Source organism: Myxocyprinus asiaticus, chromosome 2 (assembly GCF_019703515.2).
Source record: "Myxocyprinus asiaticus isolate MX2 ecotype Aquarium Trade chromosome 2, UBuf_Myxa_2, whole genome shotgun sequence".
NCBI classification, from domain to species: domain Eukaryota; kingdom Metazoa; phylum Chordata; class Actinopteri; order Cypriniformes; family Catostomidae; genus Myxocyprinus; species Myxocyprinus asiaticus.
This window is the reverse complement of record NC_059345.1, coordinates 27436202-27452536: the sequence shown is the minus strand read 5'-3', so window position 1 is coordinate 27452536 and position 16335 is coordinate 27436202. Positions and strand designations below refer to the sequence as shown.

General features: G+C 36.7%; 1 protein-coding gene across 16 annotated transcripts in view; it reads right to left on the bottom strand.

Moving 5' to 3' along the window:
• LOC127450491 (pleckstrin homology domain-containing family A member 7-like) overlaps window positions 1-16335 on the bottom strand; it is a 163877-nt gene that overhangs the window by 131529 nt on the left and 16013 nt on the right. The window contains exon 1 of one of the 16 annotated variants that reach the window (XM_051714699.1): window positions 10421-10615. The exons of 14 other annotated variants lie outside the window; for them this stretch is intronic. In XM_051714699.1, the coding sequence (XP_051570659.1) occupies window positions 10421-10548 (128 nt within the window). In that variant the 5' untranslated portion in view covers window positions 10549-10615. Of the gene's footprint in view, window positions 1-10420; window positions 10616-16335 lie in introns of those variants that run through there. One more of the 16 variants, XM_051714770.1, reaches the window with a different exon arrangement.

The window sequence follows — 16335 nt, the reverse complement described above, 5'->3', positions numbered from 1 at the left end:
GGCGCCTTCGGCTCCCCTTTATCTCGCCTCTCCCACTGATCAGTTGATTCAGCGCCGGCCGTGCATCGTCAGGGCCCGGCCACGCCCTCCTCCTCGTCACAATATATATTAATGGATATAGATTTATAAAAATATTTTTTATTCTAAAGATGTATATTTTTGAGGAGATCTTGTATCTTTTGAGCAGAACATTAAAAATGTATTAGAATTATTTTGTATTTCTTTACATACTGTACCTGTATAAAGTGTGTGATGCCTCAGAAAAATACTGTTTGCAGTATTGTTTATAGGGTGATTCTCACAATTTAAAGACATTATGTGATGCTGTCAAGAGTTTCCAACTGAACAAATATACTGGTAAAATTATACTGTAGGTGAGGCAATCACACATGAAACCAGTGTTTATTGTCCCCAGTTTTGAATCAGAACTAAAGATATCTGATTCACAACTGAATCACTCATTTGAGTCACACATTTTACAATGAATTGGTCACACATGATTGTAAAGCGGTCTGAATCGTTTTGCGATTCAATGTGAATGACTCTCGTGCGCACTGCTGAATTATTAGGTGCGATTTCTCACTTGCCAACACTAATTGAATAATTTACACCACTGAAAACAAAGATAATGCTGGTTGTAGTGGATATTAATCTACAATCAATGGTAAGCAAACCTGCAAATGTAACAAATCATTTGCCAGTCATGAAGAAAGTATTTTTTAAGTTTAACATGTGTGCAGCTTGTGAATGACTACTACAGGTAACAACATTTTCCAGCCAATATGTATCAAAACATTTAGTAGCCTACAAGAAAACACATCAAAAAGTACCACAGCATTACCATGTTTTTTGCACATGTACAATTACCTGGGAGCACCATGTAAATACGATGGTATGTGAATATGCTAACCATATTTGAAAGTACCATGGTAGTACCATGGTATTTTTTTAAGTACTTTGAAGCACCATGTAACTACAGAATGGTACATAAATATGGTAGTTGTATATCAAACTACCTTGGTATTACCACCTGATACCATCAGATATTGGAGTGTTATTGCCCAGATGTGCTCACACACACAAGGAATTTGGCCTCTGATCAGAAGCTTTCAGTACATACAGAAATACAACAGCTAGACACAGAATTACAGGATAAGATGACAAGTATATGTACGTAGAGTTGTTATACAGGTATGTGCGAAGGAAATTATGTTCAAATGGGTTTGGGCTTTTCAGAGGTTGTAATATAATTTTTTTTTTTTTTTAAATAAGTGATTTTGAAATATGTGCACATGGGTTTGTATCATAACATGTATAAATATGAATTTACATGTTTTATTACATGCACATACATTTTATATTGCACCATACTGTATACCTGTTTATTACAGTATCATACTATTCTGTACTATGCTTTACTATGCTGTACCATGGCATTGAAAAACATATGAATAAGTCTTTTAGATGCTTTGTCTATTATAGTATCCTTCGTAAATCTGGTTGAAAAAAAATTAAGAAGCTTAAATGTAACAAATTACTTTTGGTGTGTACTTTGTAGTGTAACTTGCTACTTTCTCTAAAGTATAGTTTTCAGTTTAGCTTAAAGGAATATTTCAGGTTCAATACAAGCTCAATCGACAGCATGTGTGGCATAATATTGATAACCACAAACATTTATTTTTCTTTAAAAAAATCTGGGTTCCAGTGGGGCACTTACAATGGAAGTGAATGGGGCCAATCTGTAAACGTTAAAATACTCAGTATTTCAAAAGTATAGCCACAAGGCGTAAACAATATGTGTGTTAACAAGATTTTAATGTGATAAAATCACTTACTAACCTTTTCTGTGTAAAGTTATAGCCAAACTTCTCTGCCATGAAAACGTAATGTCAACAAAGCCTAAAACCCTCAAATGACAGTAAGAATTACGATTCAATCAACTTTACAGCTCAAATAATAAATACGTTTTAACACAAGAATTAATGTAAGTGCATTTATAAACTTATAAGTTTCACATTTTTGGATTTAAAACCTCCAAAAATTGGCCTTATTCATGTCCATTGCATTTTTTAAAGAAAAGGAGGGACGAGTCAAAATTATTTTAGGTAATCAACATTATGCCACAAATGCTGTCGTTTGAGATTAACTTGTATTGAACCTGGAATATTCCTTTAACTAACTGTTCTGTTGAGCATTTTTTGAGTAATTTGCCCAACACTGCAAACTGGCAACAAGTATCTAATTCATATGTAAATTCGGTTTTGTTCACCTTTTATTTACAAATTAGGCCCACACCTCTGTGATGCATCAGACAATGACAGTATGCAGTTTTGTTTCTGTGACACATAAAAATAAAAGGAAGATCTGTCAGTGCCAGAAAGTGTTTGTGCACTGACAGCAGGAGAGTGGAAATGAATCATCCAACTAGTCAATATTCTGCTAAAAGCCATTGATGTAGCCTCTTCTGAGATACAGCCATTCCACACAGACAAGGTAATAGCAGTTATTACTAAATCATCCTCATTCTCACTTTAAATGTGTTCAGTTAGAATCATTAGGGTGTTAAATTTGGTAGTAAGTCCTACAACCTCGGGGTCCAGACTCATGAATTAATATTTTCACATCAAAACTAAGCAACTGCTCATATTTGACTTCTTACAGAACTACAGTATGTGAAATAAAGTGCACTGGAAGATATTGGAGCATGCCCAACAATGTCAGGTTCAAAGAGAAACTTATGTTTTGAAATCACATTAGCATCATGAAGCACCAGAAAAGATTATACAAAACATTCACACTGAGAACGATATATAATGATTATATATAATCAATATATAACAGATGCTACAAAAGTAAAATCCAGAATATGAGAACTGATAATCATGATAACTTTTGCCAAAAAGTAGAGTTTGTAAAAGTGTAGCTTCATGATTGCTTAAACTTGCCAATACACAATTCATCTTCAAAGAACAAGCATTGTGCACTCTTGAAATTCCCAGAAGGTGTCAAACAAATAGATAATTGCTCTCTTTAAGAATCATATAATATATTAACCATTACCATAGTCTTAATGGATTTTACTGCATTCCTTTGAAATTATGGCCATAGCCCGTTATCACTCAAGCTATACTGAGTAATAATAATAAAATATGACTTCCATCACAACTGCTTTAGATCATCCTTGTATAATGTAACTTTCATTTCATTTAGTAATTAGTTAAACTCCATTAAATACAATATGCTGAGTCGACATCCTTCCTGTCAATAAATCTGTTCATGAGAATTATAGAAAGACTATGTGTCTAGATCATACAGTTGTATGGTACTCACCACTTATTTGGCCTTGAGGACCATAGGACACTCCACAACACAACTATTTACAATTATTAAATTCAGTTTATCTTATGTACCTCAAGGGGGTTGAAATATCTGACGATGGATTAAATTCACAAATCGTTGTTCCTTCCTTCTTTATGTATCTTCTGGCACGTGCTCTCAATGTCCAACAAGACTAATAGTACTGAGCCTCACAGCTATGTAGACTTACTCCGAGATAGTGAGTGCCAAAATTTTGTTGAAGGTATATGCATGAACGTCAGCCTCATATGCCAAAAATATCTCGGTGCTAATTGCTCATATGACCTCTGTTTGCTCCAGTCTCTGTCCAACCACTTCCCACAGCCCCACTAGCCTGTCTGTAGAGGGTGTGGAGTGCGGAGCTGGATTGTTGAAATTAGTGCTGGATCAGCCTGATCTGAGCCGCCCCCAGTCGCCCAGAGTGAGCCCGTCAGCACCTTCTCCATCTCCCATGTGTGCCTCTTCAGGACTGGGAGGGGGGTTAGGACAGAAAAGAGGTCTCAACCCTAAATTGATCACAGAAAGAAGGGTCTGAACATAAGCCCCCTTCCTCACCGGTCTCAGGTTACACCTGCTGCAGGGTTATCCACAGTGTGCTGCTTCAAATCAGCAGTAACTGATGAGCTTGCTCTCCGGATGCAACCAGAACCTTCCTGTTCTGTATGTCTATACTCAGGTTTAAAGAGCTGATCAATTGGTTCAGAATAGAGAGATGCAAGCTTCTGAATTAAAGAAATCCTCAGACAGGATATGGCCCATACAGGTAATGAAATGGAAAGAATCACTTGAGAACACACAAAGAGAACATAAAGTACAAAAAAATGGGAGAAAGGAACTCATAAGATCATTTAGGAAGAGCACTGAACATCTGGGCTTTCTAGTAGTGTCAATGCAATAGACCAGAGAGCAAAGCCAGGGTAAGACTACCAAGGTCTTTTCAAACATGCTTTCAAGTGTGCTGTGCACTCTACTATAAGTGCTGTAAATATTGCGTGACATGCCTAGAAATGCTAACCAAAGAGACAAAAGACATATAAGTAGGTTTGGGAACCGAGAACCTGTTCTTGTTCAGAGCCGGTTCTGTATTTTTAAAAAAGACCAGAACTGTTTGATTTTCATGACTTTTAGTTTTGTTAACGGTTCTCGAACATGCAATTTTCCACCTATGCGGACAGAAGACTATACTAAAATATTCTAACACAAATTACACTAATCAACCAGTTCTTTTGAATACACAGCGTGAAACATACCACACTACCAGTGTAGTCTGATTCCCAAATGAGTCTTATGAGCCGGCTCTTTTTAGTGCATCAAAAACAGCATGACCAGTTTGGTTCCCGAACGGATGAACAAATTTAAGTGAATTAAATACACATTCACATCAGTTGGAGCAGATGTGCATTTTATGACTCTCTTCATGTCCAACTTTAAATTAAATATGAATTTGTACTGTGTTATGTAATGTTGTACTTAAAGGAGCAATGAGCAATTTTAAAGGTTCTGCCACTTCCACCAGACTTTAGCCATTGAATTAGCCTAAGATATTTGTAATCAGAGATGGAGCAGGTGGAGGGCAGAAGGGTCCACCTGAGTGTTTGACAAAAGCAGGACACCATAGCGGGACACTCATAAGGACACTTTTATGAGCATATATGGGCTGCCCTGTGAACACACACAATGATTGACAGGCAGAAAGTGCAAAAGTCTTCTGACTGACTAAAAAGGATAATCTTTTTCCCTGCTGTTTACCGAGCCTCTGTAACAACTCTGTAACAACCTGTCTCTATTTCATGGCACCTGTTTCAGTAATATCTGACAGGTAATAGGCATGTTTTCTGCTTGTAATTAAAATAAAATCACTTACAGCACCTTTAAGGCTTGTGTGACTACACAGTTACAGTGACTGGTTGTTAATAAGACAAGGTGTATTTTAGGATACAAATGGGTTTTGTAATCAGTGGAATTTTATAAAAGAATGCACAAATGAACAAAATATGTAATCACATTTTTGTTTGTTTAGAAATTTTATTGAATGTATAGTTAGGTTTAATTATTGGATTACATTTATGCCTGTAAAGTCGGTGCAAACATGCCTTTAACAAGAAGAATTTCTTTAATGTTATATCTGCTCTATCAAAATCTAAAATGATCTCATCATTTGGAAACAGACTGCAAAAGGTCTGTAAATGTACTAAGAATTTTTCTTTTTCTTTCTTCAAAGTAGTCTACAAAACAATCATTAATGGAATCTTTAAGGAACCGAAACTGGAACTGGAATCGTTAAATTCCTTACTATTCTTATCCCTACATATAAGTTTACTATTTTGACAAGACAGGGGACAATAATTGACACAGGCTAACTCTATGTTTATTCCATTAAATTAGATATAAATAATAAATGAGAGGGGAAACAGCAGTAGGGAAAAGCCTCCACAAGCTATCCATTTAAATCCTGAATGAGAGTCAGTCCATTCAAAGGAAACTAATCCCGCCCTCTCATGGGCTGTCCACGTGTGACCTATGAAAGTCAAAGATTTAACAGCATTCCCTGGTGGTTGTCCTGAGCACAGCAGGGTGTTACTGTATTCCAAACTGCAGCTCTCAGGCTGTTCAAGCCCAGCAGAGGATCACTGACTCTGACAGAGATAACGTTCTCTTCTCACGGTAGATATTTCACCCAGGCATTAACGTGGGCAAGGTGTATTACTGCCGTAACTGGTGCTCTGGGCTATTTGTCCTTTGATCAGTCCTGGCAAAGCGAGTTAAGAATGTATGTGTGCATTAATGCTGGTGGACATGAGAGAGCTAAAGACATACAGTACATTGCATGGCTATAATTAGGCACATAAATAAATTGCAGCAATCAAGTGAAACCATAATATACCCACAATGCAGAACATGCAAATACTGTACAACTGCACACACACAAATGAATGGGTGAGAATAACACAGTCAGAAGACAGAACGCAGAACACACAAACACACGCATGTACACACAAGCACATACTGTACAACCGCACACATGCACGCACACACACACACACACACAAATGAATGGGTGAGACTAACACAGTCAGAAGACAGAACGCAGAACACACAAGCACATACTGTACAACCGCACACACGCGCGCACACACAAATAAATGGGTGAGACTAACACAGTCAGAAGACAGAACACAGAACACACAAACGCACACACGTGCGCACGCACGCACGCACACACCGCACACACAGATCAAAGAACAAAAAACTAAGTCTGAGTCTGGGCCCGATGTATATGCGTAGGTGTGGAAGCCACACCTTCCAGACAAAACACTTTCTGTTATGGAAACAAAGAAACAAAAAACTAATTTACTTTATTGAGTTACTGAATTTTGATATTTACTGTAAAATAAATGATTGGTTACAAAATGCTTATTCTACGTCTTCTTTCTATCACCATGGTCAGGTTTGAAAGTAAACATATGGTAATGTCACATTATTGCAAAAACAGACATTTCAAAACAATAAAAAAAGCTAAACATTGACAAATACTAGTTTAACAATTTGTCTAAATATATATCCAAATGCATAACTTGTGATAATCTAAATCTAAAATTAGAAAATAAAAATAAAAAATGATAACAGGCAATCAGACCACACCATCTCTGCAGCCATCTAATGGTTATTATTATGACATGATTTGTTCTTTTTTTCACCAGATGTCGGCAATCTGCCCCAATACATGACACAGTCTCATATTTTCTTCACGTTTCAACTTATAGAATTGTAGGTTTTTACTAAAGTGAAGCTAACATAAATTAGTTTATTTGCATGTGCAAATGAATGATGTAAATTTACAGGTAAATAGGATCTAAATAAATCCTAAAAGAAGTGTATAATTTTATTGTTATTACTTCAGGATGAAGAAAATTTAAATTCTTAAAAAAAATTTAAAAATTTAATTTGTTGATTTGTTTCATTTCTGGTCAAAAATGACCGCAAACAGCCAAGTTTCAATCTTTACTGAACAGCCTAGGAGAGTTAAACTTTGATGGGTACCCGCTCTGCTTGTGCTGCAAACAGAAATTATACCCCAAATCATGTGGCTCGCTGATAAGAGGTATGCTATTATCTAGTTTGCGACCCTACAATCTGAATTATCTTTGGAATGAAGTTCAAGTTTCATTTGTCATATATAAATGATAGATATATGCAGTGCACTGAAACACTTTTTATGCATACATCTTAAATTCAACACATCTCCTATATACAAAGGGGACTGATCTACATTTCAGATAAACAATTGAATAGTAAGGTGTTAGTGGAGTATGCAGTTTTAGGCTGATGGGAGAGGACAGAAATTTGCAGTCTTCCAAGCACTCAGTGTGATTGTGCGTGATGAGATATGTGAACAGCTTCACAACTCGCTGTGGAGAGGTCAAGAGCAGAAATGCTGCTTTACAAGACTGTAATCCCAGTAGGTACTATGTTTTTACTCTGTGCATCAAAAGAAATAGGTGAGGACTTGAGGAGCTATCCAACATTCCTCTGTCTTTTGAGGAAATAATGTGTTTTCTTGCTTAGAGAAGAAATATTGTGAGACTAGTTTTGTTGACTAAGCATAACTGTTCTGTTAATGGTGATTGGCTCATGTTCTCCTCCCAGCTTCCTAGAATCAGACCCTTTGAGGGAAAGGTTGTTGTTCCTACACTACACTGTCAGAAAGAACTCTTTAAATCATGTATTTAAATCACTCCACCACATACAACACAGCAACACAAAGTGCTAACGTCCTGCCTGAACAGCGACTTGCTCGCAGGAAGATTGCACTCAAATGTTAGGCCTAGTTGGATAAATCCCAGGTAGCACGACTTCCTGCAGAAGGAAATTAATGTTTGTTCTGGATGGATGACCTTCCTAAGAAAGCAAAACCATATTTACTTGCCACCGCCAACAATACATTCTCCTGAGAGCGTCTATGATTTAGACTAATTACACATACACTCCATTGTAATGTTTTCTTTGACGAGTCACAACATTCTGAGAGAGTATTGATTTTTGTTTTTCATCAGAGCACTCCAAGGTCCACATAATATACAGTCAAAACCATTAATGGTATCAAAATCCTACGAGTCACTCTAATTTGGAAATGTACTTAAAAAAAAATATTTAAGACAAAGGTATTATTTCACTTAGCTGACAGAAAATAGCATCTGAAATTGCACCCTTTAAATGAAACCAAATATGCTATTTTCATCAAACATGTACCCTAAAGACTGTGAAGATCAAACAGAATCTTAGATGTTAGCCATTGGAACTTTCTTTTCCTTTACAGAAACAGAACAGCTTCATGGTCTGAATAATATAAATTCCTGTTCTATATCCAACAGACTGAAACGTCTGGAGCAGAGACATTGTTTACAGGGTCAAGTCCTCTCAGCAACTCGTTTTATGTGTAAAGTGAAGGAGAACGAAAACTGCAGCTCTGCATTCGTCAATTAGTTGGATCTCTTTTGACAGAATGCTGCAGAAGATCTGACCATCCATGTACAGTTAGGGAAAAATATGCCAGTACTCTCCAGCTTTAGGCTTTTTAGGTCCATGTCACAAGAAATGGAGAAATGAAAATAATCATTCATAGATTCTAAAGGGGAAATTCCCTGTAAATGAATTGTGTCTGTTGATAGCTGCATTTATTTGAATTATGGATTTATGCAAATAAGGTAACAGCAAAACGCAATTTGCATGGTCTAATTCCAGACCTTGCAGGTAGTTTTAACTTGACTAAAAAAACAAAATATAAACATGAACATGAACTTGACTATACTTGACTAGAACAATAACACGACGTTACACAAACAATGTTACATTAACAATACCTGACCAGAGACAATGGCAAACATGAGGGCTTAAATACACAGACAAGGGAGAACACAGTGTTCATTGAAAACCAATGAACCCTTAGGACTCTAAACAAGATAACTAGACTGTTAACAACCCAATGAAACAATGGACCTGTGGGGACAAGACACAAGAACATGTGAAACACATGACAAGGAAACAGGAACAAACATGGCATGGAACACATTTATCAAAGTAAAAGACATGAACAAAAACACATATAACCCTGACAATCATCCAGTAATGAATAGAGTAAATAATCTATGTCCTTTGGTAATGATTTTGGTCAAATTTAATGGAAAACTATGCAAGTTGAGCTAAGTGGCGCTGCAGAATTGTTAACAGCCTCGTATGACGTATGTGACTTCATAGAAAATAATTGTTCTGAATTTTAGAACACGGCCGTGTCGTCCGCCAGACATGTCTGGTGTGCGACTCATTTTAATTAACCTTGCCTCTCACACTTTACCAAAGTTGTGTTGAGAAATATATATGAATATAAATATGTTGAGAAATATATATGAAAACAAAAAGACTACTGTGCAACATGCAGCCCAATTTATATATGTAAAAATCCATATATATATATATATATATATATATAGAGAGAGAGAGAGAGAGAGAGAGAGAGAGAGAGATAGATAATCAATGAGAAAATCTTCTGATTATCGATATGTGAAAACGGCATCGATCCCAAGCCTAGCTGTCATGTTTAAAAGAAAATGTACACATTACTTGTGAAAAAAAAAAAATCGGTTTATAGAGCAACATAAATTGTGCCAGGCAAATATTGCTAAGATTTATGAATAAGGCACAATCAGAAATAAGCCTAATTTACACAGAAAGGAGACATGTTTGCAGTAAAAACAATTACTTAATTCATAGAGCGCCGAGCGCAGTATTTCAGCACCTGTTTAAACTGGATTGTGGGTGGTCAGTAACATCGTTTTTTGCACTGAGATACTGTTCGCAAAAAAAAAAAAAAAAAAAAAAAAAATGTTTAATGCATTCACCCTCCTGAGTTCACTGTCCATTTGTCTGTTCCCCTTAAACTTACAAAAGAGCCAACCGAACTGATTCATTTTGATCCTACATCCACAGTCTTAATGCAGTGCCAGTTTACTTTTCCCTGAGCATAAAAATGTCATCCAATAATAAATCCATCCAATATTCACATTACCCTTCCTCCCCAGATGCAATTTCATCCTCTTCCTCTCTGATAGTCTCCAGTTCAGTCTGTGTCTCCTCACAGCCAGTGTCCTGCCTGGTCACACACCCCAAAGGCAGGCAGCTGCAGAAGGCACCCATGTTGGTGGTGACCGTAGCATATCCACTGCCCAGCACGCCTCTATGCCTGCTGTCTCTTATGACTGCAAACTTTCTCATGCAGTGGGACAGACTTCGCTACATCTCTGCCACAAATGTTAATGAATGCACTCCATGCTTGACTGTTTAATATGACAAGTCAAACTGTGTCCGAGTTGAACGGCCTTGTGACACAGTAAAAGACACAGGAAGCCACTGTGCCTCTGTTCAATCCCCTCATTGTTTTTCCTCCATCCTTTCCCCCTGTCAATGCTCTGTTATTACACCCAGTCTCATTTGTTTTGACCAGCACAAACAATGTGTTTATCGCCTGGCATGGAAGATGTGATGGTACCATGTCACTTTGTATCTGGTGCATACTTCTTTCCGAAAGGAAGTAACAGATCTAGACACTATGGATGTCTTTTGGATACAATACAACACTTGTAAGTGACAAATCAGCACCAGGAGTTTCCTGTGTCCTAGGTCAATTCAGATCTTGCTAAAAGCTGCCCTCTTGCAAGTATTTTAAACTGGACTCACAGCAAGTGCTCCAGGGTTGTGTGCCAATCAGAAGTGAATTGAGAATGTCTTTTATATTCAATTCCAGAATATAAATGGGTGATTAACAGAAACATTAGATATGCATTTAAATGCACATTCTTTGACCGATTATGTTAAAAAATCACTTGAGTTATATGGATTACTTTTATGCTGCTTTGTCATTTTTGGAACTTGAAAGTGTTGAGCCCCATTGACTTACATTTTATGGATAAAAAAAAACACAGCATGCATCCTACAAATGAACTTTGTCTGTGTTCAATATAGATTTTTGCCAATTACCCCGATTTCGAGTTGCATGTAAATGCTTTTATCGGCATTCTTACCAGCTTATCCAATGAGTGTGTGTTGTGCACGTTTTGACGTCAAAAGCAGAGAATAATCAGATTAATTCAAATTTCATGTAAACATGGGTTTCTTACGTTGTCGTTTTTTTTAAATAAGTAGATTTTTTATGGTACGTCTGAAATGCCACCAATAGAATGTTGTTTTAATTTATATATATATATATCACACACAGTTGTCAGAAGTTTATATACACTTAGACTGAAATCATTAAAACAGATTTTTTTAACCACTATACAGATTGCAAACTATAGTTTTGGAAAACTGTAGTTGTGGTTAACTGTGCCTTTAAGCAGCTTGAAAATTCCAGAAAATGATGTCAAGCCTTTAAGCAGTTAGCCAATTAGACTAATTGGAGTGTACCTGTGGATGAATTTTAAAGCCTACCTTCAAACTCAGTGCCTCATTGCTTGACATCATGGGAAAATCAAAAGAAATCAGCCAAGACCTCAGAAAAAAAAAAATTGTGGACCTTCACAAGTCTGGTTCATCCTTGGGAGCGATTTCCAAATACCTGAAGATACCACGTTCATCTGTACAAACAATAGTACGCAAGTATAAACACCATGGGACCACGCAGCCATCATAACGCTCAGGAAGGAGACGCATTCTGTCTCCTAGAGTTGAACGCAGTTTGGTGCGAAAAGTGCAAATCAATCCCAGAACAACAGCAAAGGACCTTGTGAAGATGCTGGAGGAAACAGGTAGACAATTATCTATATCCATAGTAAAACAAGTCCTATATTGACATAACCAGAAAGGCTGCTCAGCAAGGAAGAAGCCACTGCTCCAAAACCACCATAAAAAAGCCAGACTACAGTTTGCAAGTGCACATGGGGACAAAGATATTATTTTTTTGAGAAATGTCCTCTGGTTTGATGAAGAAAAAAAATAAATAAATTGTATATATATATATATATATATAAATTGGCACTTATTCACCAAAGTGGCATTCAACTGATCACAATATATAGTCAGGACATTAATAACATGAAAAATTACTATTACAATTTGAAAACAAATTCAGAACTTCTTAAACTACTTCAAGCAGCAATGACAGCTTTGCTTTTGCATTCTAGCTGTCAGTTTGTCCAGATACTCACCCCACGCTTCCTGTAGCACTTGCCATAGATGTGGCTGTCTTGTCGGCACTTCTCACACACCTTACAGTCTAGCTGATCCCACAAAAGCTCAATGGGGTTAAGATCCATAACACTCTTTTCCAATTATCTGTTGTCCAATGTCTGTGTTTCTTTGCCCACTCTAACCTTTTTCTTTTTCTTTTTTTATTGTTACAAATGTGGCTTTTCTTTGCAATTCTTCCCATATGGCCTGCACCCGAGTCTTCTCTTTACTGTTGTACATGAAACTGGTGTTGAGCGGGTAGAATTCAATGAAGCTGTCAGCTTTCAAATCAAAGCAAATTGAAGCTGTCAAATCAAAGTGATTTGATTTGATTTGATTTGATTTGAGCTGAGGACATGTGAGGCGTCTATTTCTCAATCTAGAGACTCCGATGTACTTATCCTCTTGTTTAGTTGTACATCTGGGCTTCCATATCTCTTTCTGTCCTATAGTTGTTTTTTGTCTTTGAAGACTGTTGTGTACACCTTTGTATGAAATCTTCAGTTTTTTGGCAATTTCAAGCATTGTATAGCCTTCATTCCTCAAAACAATCATTTACTGATGAGTTTCTAGAGAAAGCTGTTTCTTTTTTGCCATTTTTGACCTAACATTGACCTTAAGAAATGCCAGTCTATTGCAAACTGTGGCAACTCAAAAACAAACACAAAGACAATGTTAAGCTTCATTTAACGAATCAAATAGCTTTCAGCTGTGTTTTATATAATGGCAAGTGATTTTCTAGTACCAAATTAGCAATTTAGCATGATTACTCAAGGATAAGGTGTTGGAGTGATGGCTGCTGGAAATGGGGCCTGTCTAGATTTGATCAAGAATGACTTTTTTCAAAAAGTGATGGTGCTGTTTTTTACATCAGTAATGTCCTGACTATAATTTGTGATCAATTGAATGACACTTTGGTGAATTAAAGTACCAATTTTCTTCCGAAACAGCAAAATCTGTACATTATTCCAAACTTTTGGCTGCCAGTGTATGTGTATATATATACTATGTACTGTATATTCATTATATTAAGACATTCTTTCATTTTATAGACTTAGTGGAAGAATGCATTTCCCAGAATGTTCTAATCGAATTCATATTTTGATATTAATATTTATTTTTATATCTGTAAGTTATCTGAAAACAATTTGGTGAACATTTTGTGGACCTGTATATTAAAATCTGTTTTGATGTGTGTGTTTGATTCTTTTGACAATATTGAATTCACAGTATAGAGAATATTAGTGTAGAGAAATTACTAATCAGTTGAGAAAAAAATATTTTATACAAATAAGGGAATAAATAGACATAACAAGTCATAATTAACAATGTAATTATATTTTGTCACTAAAATTGTGTTAATAAAAGTCCTCTGATGTATCACCATGTTGTATTTCCCTGAACTGCAATTTAGTAAATTCCACTTCTTATTAGGGCTGGGGATATTGTTACAAAAATATCTCTATATTTTTCAGCCTATTGACAATGTATTTGATCATTATCAGATTTTTTTTTTTAAATCAGAGGAACCATAATTTCATCCAAACAGCATTTGAAGCCAAGCAGATTCCATATATATCCCCCTTTCTCCCAATTTGGAATGTCCAATTCTCACTACTTAGTAGGTCCTTGTGGTGGTGCGGTTACTCACCTCAATCCGGCTGGTGGAGGAAAAGTCTCAGTTGCCTCCGCTTCTGAGACTGTCAATCCGCGCATCTTATCACGTGGCTTGTTGTGCATGACACCCCTGAGGCTCATGCTACTCTCCGCGATCCATGCACAACTTTCCACGCGCCCCACTGAGAGCGAGAACCACTAATTGCGACCACGAGGAGGTTACCCCATGTGACTCTACCCTCCCTAGCAACCGGGCCAATTTGGTTGCTTAGGAGACCTGGCTGGAGTCACTCAGCACACCTTGGATTTGAACTCATGACTCCAGGGGTGGTAGTCAGCGTCAATACTTGCTGAGCTACCCAGGCCCCCATTCAGATTCCATATTTTAAAGGCACTGAATAAAAATATATCTAAAAATAATAAAGGCTTGTTTCCCACAGTTGTTTACTAAATGAACACAAGAGAGAATGAGATTTAATCATTTTCATTGACATGCACTTTATATTTATACTGTATTTTATATACAATGATACATAGTAGCTTAATAAACAGCATTATTTACCTTCATATATTTTTTTACTAAAAATGTGAATGAACAAGGTGTGCAAAAATCACTTATTTTTTGGAACCCAGTCGAAAATTGCATAATACTAATTATTACTGAGGAGTCCCAGTTAAATTAACTATTATAGTATAATACAGAATTATCATTATTATTTTGAGGATTAGATTTGTTTTATATGCAAGTAATATAATTCTGCCCTATTTACTTCACCTTCCCCTGGAGCTATTATTTTGACACTGAATGTGCAGTGTGTATTTGACCGTTTACAATGTTACGCATCTGGTGAAACACTGTCATCTCCTCCTTTTCTGTTATACTGTGCCACGTTTGTAAATGTGTATAATAACTTGTAGCGATTAATAAAGTTTGGAACTGTGCGAATGCTTGAACCTGCATACTTCCTACTACATAGTATGCCAAAAACAGTATGCCAATGGAGTAGTATATCCGAATCCTCAGTATTCATAAAACAGTAAGCGAGAAACACCCGAATAGCCTACTTTTTCCGACAAGATTCTTAAGTGCCGATCAATTGGACACTTTACTATCCCATAATCCCTCGGGAGCTGAGGAGACGTCAGGTTCAAAACGCTAGATTTAAAAGAACGGCGGGGAACCGCAGGTCTCAACTGCAAGTTATATACCAAGAAATTTGTTCCGTGTGCTTAAATGGTGTTTGTTTAACAAAACCAGAGTTGATTATTGTCACGGTTTTTGTTATTACGTCATATATTTGGGTCATGTCCCCATATGAAGTATGTCTGTGATCTATTCATAAAACTCACATACGTACATAGCTAAAGAACGTACTGTTTTACTGGCCGAGAATTGCATCCTTTATCAAATACAGTACATACTGTGACAGTATAATAATCACATATGACCATATCTCCATTTTGATGTTATTTTGATTAATTGTGCAGCCCTGAAGGATCGTGAAATTAGTCTGCTGGTGCACTCTTTATAAAACTTAATGGCCAAATAAACATCACATTAAAATCAGTGCGATATTCACAACATTAGGTAAGTTTATATCGTCAGCAAAAACAATGCGATATTATATTGAATATTCGATATATCACCAAGCCCTACTTCCTGTCATTCTAATTCAACATCCTGTGAGGTGTGGCCAATTCAGTTCAAATTCTAATTCATGAAATAAAAGGGAGCCATTCTTAAATTTAGAATTGTGCCCAACCCTGGATTGCTAAAGGCGATCAGTTTTGCCTGGATACATAAAGACGCTGCTGCTGGTGAGATACAAATACCATGATTTCCATAAGATAAATTATTCACGCTGCAGGTAATTCAAAATGAGCTTTTATGTTTTTTCCAGTTTCTCATGAGCAGTTCGGTCCACTGCAGCTCCACTGCGCATAGCCCCAACTGCAACAGAAAACATTAAGCAGTCCTGTCACAGCAAAAGGCTCCTGCCTCAATGAAAAACGCAGCACAATCACTTTATCCCTTATTCTCTTCAGAGAAAGAGGGTAAGGGGGAGAGAGAGAGGTAATACTGGCACAAACATGCTCATAATGCCTCTTCCATATGCTGAGAAACATCTGAGGGATCAAACT